The sequence below is a fragment of the Antechinus flavipes genome, chromosome 2 (genome assembly GCF_016432865.1).
Source record: "Antechinus flavipes isolate AdamAnt ecotype Samford, QLD, Australia chromosome 2, AdamAnt_v2, whole genome shotgun sequence".
Lineage (NCBI taxonomy): Eukaryota > Metazoa > Chordata > Mammalia > Dasyuromorphia > Dasyuridae > Antechinus > Antechinus flavipes.
Window position 1 is genome coordinate 538149770 of NC_067399.1, and position 15940 is coordinate 538165709.

At 47.6% G+C, this 15940-nt stretch overlaps 1 protein-coding gene across 1 annotated transcript; it reads right to left on the bottom strand.

Moving 5' to 3' along the window:
• Positions 1-3831: 3831 nt before the first annotated feature.
• SKOR1 (SKI family transcriptional corepressor 1) lies at positions 3832-14316 on the bottom strand. The gene is made up of 8 exons (XM_051973950.1): positions 12022-14316; positions 10234-10330; positions 8630-8737; positions 7778-7846; positions 6074-6148; positions 5480-5554; positions 4883-4948; positions 3832-4511 (listed from the first exon to the last, which is right to left on the bottom strand). Exons 1-8 carry the CDS (start codon positions 14308-14310, stop codon positions 4417-4419), a joined length of 2874 nt encoding a protein of 957 aa, XP_051829910.1. The 5' UTR covers positions 14311-14316; the 3' UTR covers positions 3832-4416.
• Between the last annotated feature and the right edge of the window lie 1624 nt (positions 14317-15940).

Sequence of the window (15940 nt, forward strand, 5' to 3'; positions counted from 1 at the left end):
TCTGAAAAACTAATTAAAATGGCTACAAGCCTCGAAATCAGCAATCATTTGTATAATTATTGATAATTACATTAATGCCGATCGTTTTGTTATTAATGTTTGAAAAAGGCCATGACTGCATAAAGACAATCACAGCACAGGAAGATTTGAGGCCGGGGGCTGGGTTTTAACAGTGTCCACAAGTCATCTGGATTATGAAAAAAAGACTGAAGCAATGAAGTATTTCTCTCGTTTGTAGAGGGAATATCAGATTCTTAGAGAGGGGGTCTTGGTCCCAGTTCTATTATTAACTGGTTTGTACCGTTGGACAAATAATTAATCCTCTCTGAACCTCAGTTTCCCATCACTAAGAACAGAAAAGGTTGAACTATGAAAATCCCTTCCAGCCCAGACAATTGATAACTTCCTTGGGGAAAACTGGCTTTGCCAGAGATTAAGACTTAGGTGAGATAACTCCATCTCTGATGTAAGACCCAAGAATGCATAATTCCCAGCCTTGGGAAGGGAAAGAGACTTAAATCTGAGCTCCAGTTCTTACTGACTTTGGTACAGTAAGGTAGGTATAGCCATAAGGAAGTAGGGATAAGATGGATTGGAGTAGGAAGGAAGGAAAATAAATCCGATTTCTGCAAATAAGCCCTCTACTTTCAGAGACTAGCAGGTGAGCCAAATAATAGACTCTCACCTATGGACTCCCACATTTAGAGGGTAGTTACCTGTGTGATTCTCCCCAGCCCCACCAGATTCCCAACAAGAAGCCCAAACCTTTGAAGCTCCAGGACCCTCAATCTAAAAAACTTTTCTTTTGATTTAAGTCCAATGATTGGATAAATGTGTTAGAGGGATCTCAAAGGTCCAGTAGCCTGCCCTGGAGGGAGGTGTGGGACTCTGGAGAAGGTGCAGAAGCTGAAGATGAAAGGTGATGGGTGTATAATTAATACCCCTGAAATATGCTAAACCCAAGCATTCAGTGCAAGAAAAGAAGGAAATGGATCCTTAAAGGGAAAAAAAACTGGTGGTGGTGGGAAACAACATGTTTTGGAATCAGATTTTGAGTTCAAATTCAGACTTGCCTATTTCCTACCTGTATGACCTCGAACAACCCCTATAGACTTCAATTTCCTCATTTATAAAGTGAGGAAACGACTAGGTGACCACTAAGGTCCTTTTCAGTTCTAAATCTATATATATCTGTATCAGGGCTGCAAAGATAGTGAGGGAGGGAGAAACAAAGGGAGAGATTTCCGAAGGGTCCATGAACTTGGATGTAATACAAAAATTACATTTGTATTTCAATATAATTGGTTTTCTTTATAATCCGATGCATTTTGTTTCATGCATTTAAAAAACTAATTCTGAGGAAGAGTCCATAGCCTTCCACAGACTGCAGAAGGGGCCCAGGATACAAAGAAGGTTAACATCCAGGCTAGAAGGAATCCCTTAGTCCTCATCCGTAGCTTATTAGTAAGGAAAAACAAATTAAATCTAGAGAAACAGATTTGCCCAAGGTCTTACTATTAGCTTCAATTCAGACTTCAGGGCTTTGGATTGTGTTCCTGGCCCAGGAGTCTTTGCATTGTCCAGAAGAAGCCAGCTAAGTTTTCTGAGGGTGACCTGGAACTGTCCCTGGTTTCAAGCACCAGCCAGTTTCATACCTCTGGAATCTCCATGGGAACTGATCCTCTTGCCTTATCTCCACTCAGACCCCCATTTTCTTGGGTTTAAACTCAAGCCTTTCTGGGCCAGGATCCGTGCAAGAAATTGGAAAAGGCCTCAGTCAGTGGTGAATGACATCACCAGCTCGTCTGTTTCCCAGGAACCCAGGCTGTCCGGCTACGAAAGGAGCAATTTTAGCAAGTTTTAATCTATCTCTCTTTATCCGGTTATCAGCATTTATCATAACTTAATCAAGTTTACCAGCATGAATCCTTGTTTTTATCCTCCTCTTCTTGAGACGTGCACCCCTGCTCCATAATTTCATGTTCAAGAATCATAAATGCTCTTTTAGATGAAACTGAGCAGGATCTTTTAATCCGTTCTCCCCTTTCCAGAAGCATTTCTAGGAGATGGGGGTGTTAGACAACATGATTGGACTTGGGGTTTTAGTGGGCAAGAAGAAGAGAAAAATCAGATTTTAAAACTTACAAAGTAAGATATTCAAAGTATATTGATTATCTTACAAGAGCTGTGCGAATATGAACTATGATTGCGTGCAAAACAGTTTAGTAACGAGATACCAAAACGGTTTCTTTTAAATACCTGGCTTGTGGCCACCACAAGAAAAGGACTTGGTGAATTTTCCTAGTGCGCCAGACTGTTCTCCCTCACCCAGCACCCCAGAGTTCACTTCCCCATGAACGTGTCCTCACTCTCCAGCGGGACCCGTCTGGGGAAAAGATCTGGCGAAGGAAGTAAGGAAGGAGCCATCCCGGGGGTGGGGGTGGGGAGTGGGTGGAGTAGGACAACATCTCTTTTAACTCCAGTAAAGGTTGGAGGTGAGCTCAGAGCACTCCGCTTTGTTCGTTCGTATAATTCTGGGCTAAAAAACAGGTATTTAGGGCTAATAGCTGTGTAAACCACCTTCGGGGGGAAAACAAAACAAACAAAACAAAAACCCCCAACACACCAAAAACCTCTCTCTGAGCTCATTAGTGTTTTACTTTCATGTGTGAAACAAGCATATAAATGGCCCACTAATGAACTCCTGGATCTCCGGAGAAGGGGGAGGGGATGACGAACTGGGGGAGGAAGGGAGAAAGAATCTCCTTCCAGCGACCCGAGGAGCCCCCGCCCCCATTTTCCTGGAGAACGCGGGGAACCCGGGTCAGTTCCGCCGCAGGGAGAGAGGCTGTTCCCGGAGGCCTAACTTCCAAAACCCAGAAGCGGGGAAGGACAGAGAGAAGAGAGGTAATGAACCCGATTAAGTTTCCTTCTCTCGGTCCTCGGACTGCGTTCATCGCAGCTGCTGGCCCCCTCTTCACCTGACTCCACGTCTGAAGCAATCAAGACCTCTAAAGTTGGGGAGGGGTCTGGTGTGCCCGGACAACTTTCCCGGGTTCCAGAAACCAAGGAGATAGGACACTTGGCGGTGAAGTTAAAGAAAGTCCCCTTTCTCTCCCTCCTGGTCTTTCCACTGCCCGCCCGGGACTGGCGACTGAAACATAACCGTAAACTGCCCAGTGCTTTAGCTTCTCAAAGTGAGGGAGTATTGTGTGTGCGAGTGTGTATGTGTGGAGGGGAGCGGCGGGGGTGGGGGGTGGGGGTAGGGAGAGAAGTATGAATGATTCCTTCCGGTGTGATGGATGGGGAGCAGCCTGGGCTACAGACTGTGCTATTGCCGGACGCGTTGGCTGAGAGCGCAGCAATCCAGAGAGACCCAGGTTCTGCCCCAGTTTCCTTCCTCCTGGACTCAGAATAGTTATTAGCAAAAATGAAGACGTTAACGAGACAAGATCCCTCGGTTCCAAAGCAGACTCGGTACCCCGACGTCCCTCTCCGAGGTTTCCCTCAGTTTAGGGACAGATCCGTTGACTGCCAAACCCTGATCGAAATCTTCCCCGCCCGTGCCCTTTCATCAGCGCTCGCCTCCGGCGCCCCCATGATCGAGACTTTTTATTAAAGAACCAAAGTCACTTAATACAGAAATGTCTCCCAAAACAAAGTTGAAAGGTTGTCATCTCGTGAGTCGGTGGTCGCCCTTTTAAAGTGCTGTTACATCAATAATTACAACTAAAAATAAATTAATTAAATAAAGCCCAAAGATCAAAACTCAGTGGGGAGGGAGGTAGGGACTAGGAGGAAAACAGCAAAATAAATTACTTCATAAATAAATAAGGTTAAGTTAAACCAAATGCTGTACTAAGAGAATCACAGTACATTTATATCCATTGCACATAGCCACTTTGTCATTAGGAACGAGAGTTTAAGAAGTGGACATTACAGGTAGCTAGGACTTCAATCAGACAGTGATCACGCATGGAACATCGCTGGCGGGAAGTTGATAACGTATTCACAATCGACAGTCAGTTACTGTACAGTTGGACCGCGTGTTCTCCTTCAGGATAGTTGGTGAGGGTTTCGTTTTGTTTCTTTTTTGTTTGTTTTTTCCTTGCCCCTCTTCCTTTGGTCCAGTTAAACTTTTGTGGTCCGATGCCCTGAATTTCAACTTAGTTTTAGGCGGTATTTACACTTAGAACCTCTTGAGTCTGAATCCCAGGGACCGAAGGGGAAATGTGGGGAGAGGGGGAAGGGTGGGCCGAGGCTTAGGAGATGGAGGAGGAGGGCGTCCGGAGAGCAGTATTTACATCGGTCTGGTATAAATGGCTTGTTTCTCTCTTTCGATTGCTGCCCCGTATTTACAGAGGAGGAGCATGGCTTTGTAGGTGTGTCCACGCGGCTCGGCTGCTTTAGGTTGGGCTAGGGCAGGAGCGGAGGCTTGAATGAGCAGTTTCCTGTGCAGTGACGCGGCGTCAGCATCTTACAGGAGAAGTGGTGCAGGGCATCATGGGCTTCTAGAAAGGGACAAACCCAGGCCAGGGGCCCAGTCTTATTCCCCTCCACACCCCACTCTAGAGGATTTTCCATTTTCCCCCTCCCTTCTCCCAAGTCTTCAGTTCGGGAATCTCACCTGTCTACTAACGGTAGCTATACATTTTTTTTAATCCAGTTATAACTAAATACATTTCTCTATACCCAAATATCCCTCATTTATCCCCTCCACCAACCCCTCCCTTCTATTTGGACAGACTCAAGACTTATCAGTCTGCCAGCCTTTCTCCCTCCCTCTTCCTTTCTTTCTTCCTCCCTTTCCATCCTTTCTTCCTCCTCCTCCCAGTTCCCCAACTTCAGGCTTCAGTGGGAGGGGACAGAATGCTCCCCTCACCTTTTAATTTCTGCTGGATGGCATAACGAGCCTTTCTTTCCTGGTCTAATTCGTTACACAAAGTGTCTGAAAAAGAATGGGGATAGGGTTGGTGCCGAAGTGAATTCGAATTGGTTGTTCTCCATTCTTCCACACCCATCATTACCAACACATCAGACTCTGTTTAGTTGGGATAACTCTTCGGAGTTGTGGGTTGGAAACAAACACACAGCCGCAGCACACTAGCTTATGACTGCAGTATGGTATAGGAAAGTAATGGTTGGGAATTGCGCTTAAAGGCAGATGGATCTAACCAAAATTAAAGCAAACTTAGGCATTACTTCCCAGGTAATTTTACGCCTCGATTTTTAATTTAGAAACCATGGAAATTGCCGCGATAAGAAGTTCAATCACTCCATGTAATGATGCCTTCAAGCCGTTTGTTGGGCTTGCTTGCCATTCTGAGGCTAATCAGAGTATACAAAGGATATTAAATAAAAAAAATAATTGTTAAATTACCTTCAATTTAAATCCAAATGACTGAACTAACATTACAGCCCCTACCAGACAAGAGATAGTTATGGCCTCTTGCAAGCGCTCACCTGACTCGAGTCTTACCTCTGACAATTTGCAGCTGTTGTACCATTTCTTCTCTATAGGCCAATTCCCTCTTCATCTGATCCTGAAAATTATCTGTGCAAATTGATTAAGTGAGAACTGTTAAGTACAGTCCCCCACCCCCGCATGCCTTACTCAGGCTGGTGGCCCTCCAGAGATACCCAGAAAATGTGTTTGGCAAACTGACAGCAAATGTGTTTGTGAGCATTGGGGTGAGAAGGGATGGGCTAGAACATATCGGGACAGTTCTTTGCCTCAATTGGCCTGGTGGAGAAGCCCAACTAACTTGGACATTAGCCTTCAACCCTGAGACAGTTGTGGGAGGAGAAGGATGAGGAAGGGAAGAGGAAGAAAGAAGAAAAAAGTGAGAGGAAAGGAGAAAAGAAGGGGAGAAGGGGAAAGTAGGTTAAAAAAGGTGGGGACAGAGAGCAGGAAAGAGGAGGACAGGAGGAGGAGAGGAAGGCAATTAGATTTGTCTTAGGAGGAAGGAAGAGGGTGGAAGAGGAGGAAGAATGTGAAGAAAAAGGAAAGAAGAGTAAAGATTAAGAAGGGAGAATAGACAGGACAGGGAGAGTAGGGTAATCAGGGACATACCTTTGAGGCTCTGGAATTCCCGTTCCAATTTCTTCCTGAGCTCCATTTGTTCCAGAAGCAGTTTTTGCAGTTCACCTGTGAGGAACAACTTGGTAAGGCTTTGCAGGTCTTTGGACAGGACAGCTCTGAGCCCCAGACTCCTAAACCCCATCCCAAGCTTTCTGAAGTTCTTCTACACACTCAGGGTCATATCCATACCCCACTGCTGGAAAATCCTGCCCCACACTATTTCCATCCCCATTTGACTTTGGGATCAATGTTTGCAGACTGGGCTTGTCTTATTTTTCCCATTTGTACTCAATAGAAGGATGGTGATGGTGGTGGTGGGAGCAGGAATCGGAGCAATGTTCCAAGCCAGACACCAGGCTTCTAGAGAAACTGGTTCTAGTCACCTCAGCTAATCAGTAATTTCCCCTTCCTTTTGTCACTTCCAAATTGAGTATAGTGGACATCCAGAAAAGGGTTAGACCTACTCTAATCACTACCCACTGCACTTTTCAGAGGATTAGGTCTATCTTATATCCCACTATTAATCTCACCCATTTAGCAGACCTCTAAAAACTAAAATTGGAATGTTAAAAGGAAACATGCTTCCAGGAGTGATGGACTTAATGTAGTTGTATGCATCTCTTCTTGCCCCAGTCCTTAAAACTTAAGTGAAGGGGCCTCAGGACTATTTTCTTACCTCCCTATATAAATGTTGCATCCATCCATATGGTTTTCTGCCTGCCTACAGAACTGTGGTATTTTAAAAACTGGAAATATTTTTTTCAGGTGAGCAAACTGAAGGCAAGAGAGTTAAAGTGATTTGTTCATATTCAGAATGGGTCAATGATAGAGCCAAGACTAAAAGATCCATTATCTCATGTTTCTACCCTGCAGAGCTTTGTCTCCAGAGAAACCAGAAATTTTGACTACTTTTCCTTCTTTTGGCTGGAAGGCAAGAGATGGAAAGAATGGGGCAGGGAGCAGGGAACAGGGGCCCTCTTTATCGATATAGCCTTCTATGTTTTTGCCAAGAATCTTTAACCCCAACTTCTGGGGAAGGCTCCTGGAAGCTCCCGAGAGCTATTCCTTTTAGAAAGTTTGAAGATTGAAAATATCCTATCGGGTGGATGTTATTGACACTTCTCCTTGAAAGGTTAACAGAACTTCTTTAACAGGAGGCAGAAACTTTGTATAAAATCAAAAGGAAGCCCTTCCATACCCCATTCTCTAACTCTTTGCTTCTCTAAACCTTCCAGACCTTTTCTATTATAGGAAAAGAAAGGGGGAGATGGGGGATAGTCATTAGGATAATTCAGTCCAAAAACAATAGGTGGGATCAAGGCCCAGAAAATCCTAAATCCTAAAGGAGAGAAAAAAAATTCCTAACCTGCTTTTAAGTAAAAGCTAAATCTAAAGTAGATGAAGGTCCTTTTGTTTGTTCTTCAAACTAACCCACTCTAATTATCTACAGGCCTATGTTTCCAGAAAGATTGTTCGAATCACCTTCACTTTGGCCCTTTCTTACCCCAGACTATAAGGTCTAAGATATTATTAGGTTAATACAGCAGATTCTGGAAGAAATGGGATTTCTACTTGGTAAAGTGCTTTCAGCAAGCAGCCTACACACACACACACACACACACACACACACACACACTCACTCACTCACTCAAGTGGACTTCCTGTGTCTGAAGACTTAAGTTTTAGAGCCCTCACCTCTGGCGAGGTTCTCGATGTCTTTCTCACCTATCGGAGTTCCAGTGACATCCAAGGTCAGTCCTTCTTCTGTGACAGACACAAGAACAAGTCAGAAGGTCAGCAGCTTGACAAGAATGTCTTGAGTTGAGTAAATTACTTGGAAACACCTCAGTCAACCCATATGGATGCTCAGCCTTAAACTCGCTTCTTTGCCCATGAGGGAATTAGGTAGAAGGGAGAAGAGTGGATTCATACTCTTGAGTAATTCCCCCAGGGAGAGGGTTAATCATTTTTATTGATGTGTTTCCATATATCCAGGCCTGGCAAGAAGACATTGGGCTACCTTTCTGCATGAAAAGCCCCTTGCATTTCAGGCTCGGTGCCCATATTTCTTTTTCTTTCTTAACTTCCTTTCTAAACTTAACTCCATTCCTTTCCTCTTCTCTTTGTCCTTCCCCTTCCTAACTTCTGGCTCCCATTCACTGGAACTGCTCAGCACAGCCTAGGAGTAAATGGAATTCTGAGGAATGTAGGCAGAGTAGAGAGGGATTTGGGAAATCGGGACAACAGAAGAGAAAGTGACTCATGACTGGCAAAGTTATTTAAATATTTATCCATGTGAAGCTGGAGGGGACAGCTTCTTACTGTTGATTTAAAACCTTTTCCTTTCCAATGTCCATATCTCCATCATGTGTATCTGCCCTTCAGCAGTCTCGCGAAGCAGTCAGTAAGAGCTGTACACAGGTGAAGTTCCCCAGAGGCAGCTCCAATCCCTCCCTCCCAGTTCCAGGAAGAGGTAGAGATGGGAGCGGTAGAGGAGCAAGGAAGACAGAGCTGGGAAGGCTGCTGCAGACGTGGGGGTTTACTCACCTCGGTCTGTGGTTACAGGACTGGGCTGAGAGACACTCCTTTGGTCTTGATAGGATTTCCTAGCCTCCAAATCCTCTGCGGTGGAGTGATTGTCTTCTTTATCTGGCTCTTAAAAGGAATAAAGGGATTTTCAAGTACAAGCAATGAAAGTATGATCGAATATATCCTTAATTACATAATTAAGGATAGGGTGCTTATTAAAGACCTCTTAGGGGAGATGCCTAATCCCTCTGCTCTTGGAAGATTGGCTAGGCTCCCTGGAATCATTTCCTTGGGTAAATCTTCACTCTTTTGCAAACCTTCCTTTCCTCCCCCAACTCCATTCCACAGAACCAACCCATCAGAGACAAATGACCTACATTGAGTAGAAATACTGGGCCACTAGCGTGTGTGTGTGTGTGTATGTGTGTGTGTGTGTGTGTGTGTGTGAGTGTGTGTGAGAGAGAGAGAGAGAGAGAGAGAGAGAGAGAGAGAGAGAGAAAGAGAAGGAGAAACAGGGAGGGAGAGAAGAGGGGAAGAAATGAATTTTAGTTTCTCCTATATCCTTTTCCATCATTGGCTAGTGCCTATTCAACACTGCTATTAAAGGCATGGGCAGGACTGCTGCCTACTGAGGCACAGAATACACCTAGGAAAGTTTGCCTTGAAAGAGCTCCCCCCCCCCTTTTTCCTTCCTTCTTCTTTTTGTCTATACACACATACACACACGACTACTTTCCTTTAGAACTCAGATTTGGTAAAAATAGAAGGGATTAGATTAGGGATTCCAAAAAAGTCCTGCCTTGTAGGTAGAGGAGAAAAAATCCATTTTTATTTTCACTGATCTTTAACTAGAATTATTTAAAAGCATTATTCTGAGGAACTCATAGTTCACCAAAGGAGTCAATGAAAAAAAAAAAACAAATGATAAAGAACCTTTGGTACTTTCCTGCCCTAAAATTCTCTGATCACCCTCATATGGGGGGTAAGGACTGGACTTGTAATTTCATTGAGTAGAGAGCTCCCTAGTGGGAAATACCTTATCCTTTCAGGATGGCAATTTCTCTGTAATTTGCAACGTTAAATGTTTCCCTAGCATTGAGAGATTAGGTAAACCCAGATCTTTCTGCCTTTGATGCTGGCTCCATATCCACTAAGCTATCTTGTGTCTCGTGTACATATATGTGTGTGTGTGTGTGTGTGTAACATGTTGCATATGATATACACACAGATATCACTAAAATGTTTCCTGTTCAATTTTATTCCCGTCAACCACTGTACAGTGTAGATGATCACACGCATCTCAAACAACCAACTACAATGCTTCCTCCAGACAGATCCACTCAAAGAAGCTGCTCCTAACTTTACATTATAAGTGCCCAATAAATAGCCCTGAATGGGTGGATGAAGTTAAAGAAAGGAGTCAAAATGGAAACCAGTGTTTAGAACTGAACTGAATGCATACTAATGAGAAGGGAAGGGGGAAAGAGTCTTTTAATTTAGTACAGTTTAAATTGTTGGGGTTCTTTCTCTCCCTCTCATTTCTATTATCATATTCTCCTCTTCTCCGACTATTTCAGCGAAGTGTCTCGAGTAGGGAAGAAGGGAGAAAGGGCCACCTTTACCATTTGCCTCTGGGTTGCAAAGGTAAGTGGCCGCCGTTCCCAGCGCCGAAGAGCTCTTCAGGGTCTGCAAGTGCTCGTCTCTTTCCTGCGCATACACCTGCAAAGCGGACAGGAGAAATCAGATGCAATTAGGGCGGCGGTTTGTTCCAGCCCTGAGGACCCTCTGACAACCTTTTGGGTCAGGGAAAGGAGACGCTCCAACAAGATTCAATTGGGGGAGGGGGACCAGGTGAAGGGAGGGACTAGTCTGTGTGCAAACAGAAGGGGGATGGAACAAGAAGGGGAGGGGCCCAGAGTCCCTCTGCGAGAGTATAATGACCACCCTCGCGGTCTAAATGACGCAGACGAAGAGGCCAAACGGCCTCCGAGACTTAACACAATAGGTTTGTATTAAATATAATTAGTGCTCTAGAGAAAATTACCTGAATTAAAAATTCAGCCGCAGAGGCCAAGAGCTTTTCAAAGCTCACAGCCCCCACAGATTCAACCGTCTGATTTTCCATAATTTCTCCTCTTCCCTTCCCTTTCCTCTCCTCCCGAAACCCCCGCATGAAAGAAGTCCTAATAGGTTAATTATTTGTATGTAAATATACAGGTGTTCGAATCACTTTAAAAATATCATATGATCCTAAGCCTTGTTTGATGCTCAAGTATAGTCGATTGGGCCCCAACACAAAGTTAGGAAAATCACACATACCCCTACGCATGTATACATGCATACATAATCACACGTACACGTGTGCGCGTGCACACACACACACACACAACTGAGAACATTCCCCAGTCACCCAACTACGTCGAGAAGCTCTTCTTTCCTTTCTTCCCCCACCAAGCAACCGCCCATCGTTTAGGTCATTGTTCTTTCTAAACTTCCCTCAAGCCGCTTTCTGTCCAAGGAATAAAAATCTATTGGATACACGTTTCGGAAATTGGTAGTCAAGTTGTAACATGGAATACGAGCTACCTCCCACCTTTCCAATTGCTCAAGCCGCGTCTCAGGGTGACAGGAGTGATCTGAGGAATTTTTCCCCTTCTGTTTTCTTTCACTTTTATGAATCCAACAATCGGGTGCAAGTGCACCACTAGACCACCTCAAACCAGGAATTGAGGAAACCCACTCCAATTTATCTACTTGTTTCATTTCAATGGTAGTTTTATACGTGTTCTCTGTTATTTCAAGTACACAGGACCACTGAAAGGTCAGAGAACATGCTGTATTCTGTCTCAGTCTCTGTCAGGGTGTATTTCTGTTTTTACAAACGTACTATGAAATGTAGAAATAAAATTGCATTCCATAGAAAACGTAATTATCACTCAAGAACTGCGAAATCTTGGAAATGTGACTTGTAATATTCCGGGTTACAACGACTGTATACAACAGCAACAGGAATTTTTGTGGGAATTTTGTTCCACGGGACCCCATGAACAGTTGGAGGGGATCGTGCAAAAAGTGGGAAGAGGAGAGGAACTTTCTCCTGGGACTTGAGAGATCAAATGAGATCAAAAGCCCAATGGTTATGGGACGTCCAGCTACGAAATCTACTCACTTTGCGTGACTAGAGTGCCTAGACAGTCGAGGTGTATCCACAACACGGAATATAGTTCCACCACACACTGATTTGAGGTTTGGGGTACGAGCAAAAACCTGACTAAACACCAAGGTGATGACTAAACACTAAGGTGATGGAGGCTTTGCTTGGCCCATCATACCGTGGCACCACTTGGTTCCCCCGCCCCCACTCCTTTGTAGGCTGAATCTCAAGAGAAAGAAAATTAGAAGGGGCTCACCTTGCCCGGGCCAGGGCCAGGGCCTGGAACCGAGCCTCCCAGAGCCCCGCAGGCTTCCCGCATCTCGTAATTTCCGTTTTCTGGACTCCCATCCGAGCGTCTCCCTGTTTCCTCAGCCGCTCCGAAACCCGGCCGGCCACTCGGCTGCGGCACGTGACGCCGGCGATGGTGGGGACTGCCACCATCGGATGAATCTGCTGGGCAGTCTCCTGAGGAGGAGGTGGCAGAGGAGGAGGAAGAGACTCCGGTGGGAAGTGGGGTAGTCAAGTCCCCGTCAGGGCCGCCTCCTCCGACTGACTGACCCGGATCGGCCTCCTCCTCAGGTTCCGCTTCCTCGTCGTCGGGGAAGCGATTGGACTCCACGTCCACCTCGGGCTCATCTCCCGTGTCGACGTCGGGCGAGGCTGAGCGGTAGCTAGAGCTTCCCTCGCTCAGGAAGTCCGGACTCAAGTAGCCTCCAGCGCCGCTACCCCCTGGGCCGCGGGCAGCCCCAGCCCCAGCCCCATAGGCCTCCCGGGTAGTGCCGTATAACTTGGCTATGCTCTCGGCGTCTTTTACCACGGGTCGAAAGGCAGACACATAGCTACCCTTGCGGGCCTGGTGGGGTGGAGGGGCTTGGGGTGGCGCCAGGGGAAGGGGACCCAATGACGGAGGCAGTGGTTCTTCTACTCCGTCCTCGTCCCCAGGTCCGCGGGACAGCGCGCTGGGGCACCGCTCTTCACCTCCGAGGCCACCTTCCTTGACCGGTTCTCCCACCACCTCCAGGGGCTCGGCTCCTCCAGGGGGAACTGGGCCTCCGCCTGGGCCTCCTGTTCCGCCCGCACCTCCTGGACCTCCGGCTCCACCGTTTCCAGCCGCAGCTGCTGCTGCGGCCGCTGCTGCCGCAACCGCCGCTGCCACGGCCTTGGCCTGGCTCTGAGCTGGGTAGGGTGGCACAGGTAGGCTGCCCGCCGCTGGCCAGAACATAGGAAAGGTCGGATAGACCGTGGCAGCCGCGGCGGCTGCAGCCACTGCAGCCGCATCCTTGGCTGCCCCAGCTGGCTGGTGACCCCAGAACATAGTACCTCCGCCTGGTCCAGCCCCGGCCCCTGGGGGTAAATGTCCTCCGCCGCCTCCGGCCCCTCCTGCGCCTCCACCCGCACCTGCCCCGCCAGCGCCCTTGGGATCACCCCCGCCCAGTACTGGGTCATCCTTCTTGGGGCACAAGCCGAAAGCTGTGGGGAAGCCGTAAGGATGCGGGAAGAGAGGTGGTGGCAGCTTCTGTAGAAGGCCAAAGCCCTTACTGGGTACAGGGATCACTGGGTAGCTGCGAACTCCGGTCCCACTGCCGCCTCCAGGGCCACCACCGCCTCCTCCAGACAGGCCCAAGCCCCGTTGCGGGTGAGGGGGCGGCGGTGGCCCAGGTGGCCCCGTAGGGTCATCATCGGCAGCGCAGCGAAGGCTTTTGTGGGGCGGTGGTCCAGGGGGAAGGTCTCCTCCACAGCCTGGGCCGCCCCCTCCACCACCGGCCACTCCTTTTCCGGGGCCCCCGGTGCCGCTGCCGCCGCCGCCGCCGCCGTGCAGGGAGAATGTTCGTTTACGGGTTCCACCGTTGAACATAGCCTTGACGTCCTCCCACGCGTGACTCAGCTCGTCCGTGGCCGTCTTGTCGCTGAGCTTGAGGTGGCGGCGCCACGAGTTGAAGTTGGCCGCATCGGGCTGAGTGTACTTGGCCTCCGGAGTGCGGTGAGAGTGGAAGATGAACTTGTTGGGAGAGAAGTACATGCTGCAGTAGCCGCACTTGATGCACTTGGCGCGAGAACTGTTGTAGCGCGCAGGAATGAAGCTGCCTCGGGAGCCCCAGGCGCACTCGTGCACCACGTCGAAGGCAAAGTTTTCGGGAAGCTTGGGCGGCTTATGCTCTCCAAGAAAGGACTTGCAGAGCCGTTCTGCCTCGCGCTTTGTGATCATGCCACAGCGGCGCGACGAGATGGGCATAGCCCCGGCCCGGCGCAGGATCTCCAGCTGAACCGGGGTGCACTGCACACACGTGATGCCCAGGGCCACCCGCCGATTGTGGATCTCATTGTAGCTGTAGTTCTTCAGCAGCGTGTTCGAGATTTGCGCCAAGCACAGGCGCTCCTGGCCGTCGATGACCAGGGAGACGATGGGGACCCCGTATAAGGACGTCTCGCCGACCTGGTTGGGCTTAAGGGTATTGGAGCCCGAGTAAGGCTGCAGCTCCTGCTTGGAGTTTGGGGAGGAGCTTCCTTCGCGCCCATTCCCCATCTGACTGGCGAGAGCCTCCATGCCGCCACTTCTGCAAAAGAAAAATCAGAGAGGAGATGAGCCATTTTCAGCGCCGCTGCTCAGTCCCGCCCAGCTGGGCGCAGGGAGCTGCTGCCTGCGTGGGGGGCTTCGCATTTGTTATTCACAACAGAAGTCACCCCCCATAATAAGTTTCCTTTTGTTATTAATACATGTGCTGGCGCTAGGACAAAAGCCATCAGGGTTGGAGGAGAAGGAGGAGGAGGAGGAAAAGGAAAAAGAGGAAGAGGAGGAGGAGATATTTACCCTAAAATTGCCCAGCTTCCCTGGTCCTGAATCAAGGACATTCACAATCTGTTCTCTTCTCTCTCTGTCCAACCCGGTGGCCACACAGGGTGTGGGTGGGTGGGGACATGAGCAGAGAGATCCTTAAGAGGGGAGCCCCCGGCACATGGTGGTTGGAGGGATGTCAATGTCCATTATCAGACTATCTGGACTGGAGGGGGCATGACTGGGCAAGGTCTGCTGTCCGGAGTTCTGAGTCCCTCTCTAAAAGCTATTTAGGGTAATTTGAGTTCCTAAAAGCACAACCCGAAACGGCAAATCTCCTCACCTCCGGCCTGCTTCAGGATGGGACTGGGTGAGGGGAGAAGAGTGGACTAGTGCTCAAGTGTAAACAAACCCGTTCCTTTCCTAGTCGCCCTAAGCTTCTTTTGGCTGAAAGATTAAAGACGGAAAATTAAATGGTTTTCTTTTTAACTATTGGTGGGAAAGTCTGCCATGGCCATAATAGTGTTATCTTTTAGCGCATTTTTCTGAAATACTCATTTTAATGCTGGGCCATCTGGCGAGGTGGGGAGGGGGATTCTCTGAAAAGTTTTTCAGATCTTGCTTCTCTTTTTGTTCCAGCCGAAAAATCCCTGATTTTTCATTCATTAAATACTGCTTCTCCACTTTCCAGAGTGCAGGATTTGGGTTTTGTCTCCTTTAATTTCAGGTTATTTGTCTCTATCCTTTATTTTCCCATTATTATTTTTCCAAATGTGTCCACAGTTCCAAATTTAGAGCCTTGGCAGCTTCCTGAAACGTTTGAGAAGCTCAAAGTATTTTTGATCTTTAGGATCGCTCTTCTCCTCCAACTAAAAACCCGGTTGCTCCGGTTGCCGGAATCTAGCCAGCATTTAACACTAATGGTTGTTTTAAATATCTGGTTCCTTAAGCTCTGGAAGAACCCCTGTCGGCCACTGGCCCTCCACGTGTCCTTAATCACAGTAAAGGCAGATCTGGCCTGGCCAAGGCTCTAATTTGTCTTGTATCCAGGAAGATCAACCTTTCCCACCCCACAACCTTCCAAACAACCAAGATGACAAATTAATTTCAAGAAATGCAACCCCATCGACTCGAGTTGTCTTTTTAAGGAACCATGGGGTGAGATGTAGTTATCAACTCTGCACATTTTTCCTTCCTTTGGTCTCCACAAATTGACCTGAAACAAGTTGACCATGTCTAAAAGTTGAATATCCCCTTTTACAACCTTCACTGAAACCTAAAAGAAGCAAGGAAGCGGACAAGTCCAATGCAGGAATCTAGCAGAAGGATGCCTAAGCCTAGTAAAAGAGCTTATGTAGGAGGGATTGGAGAGGATGAACAGCTTTTAAGGTAATTACACAAT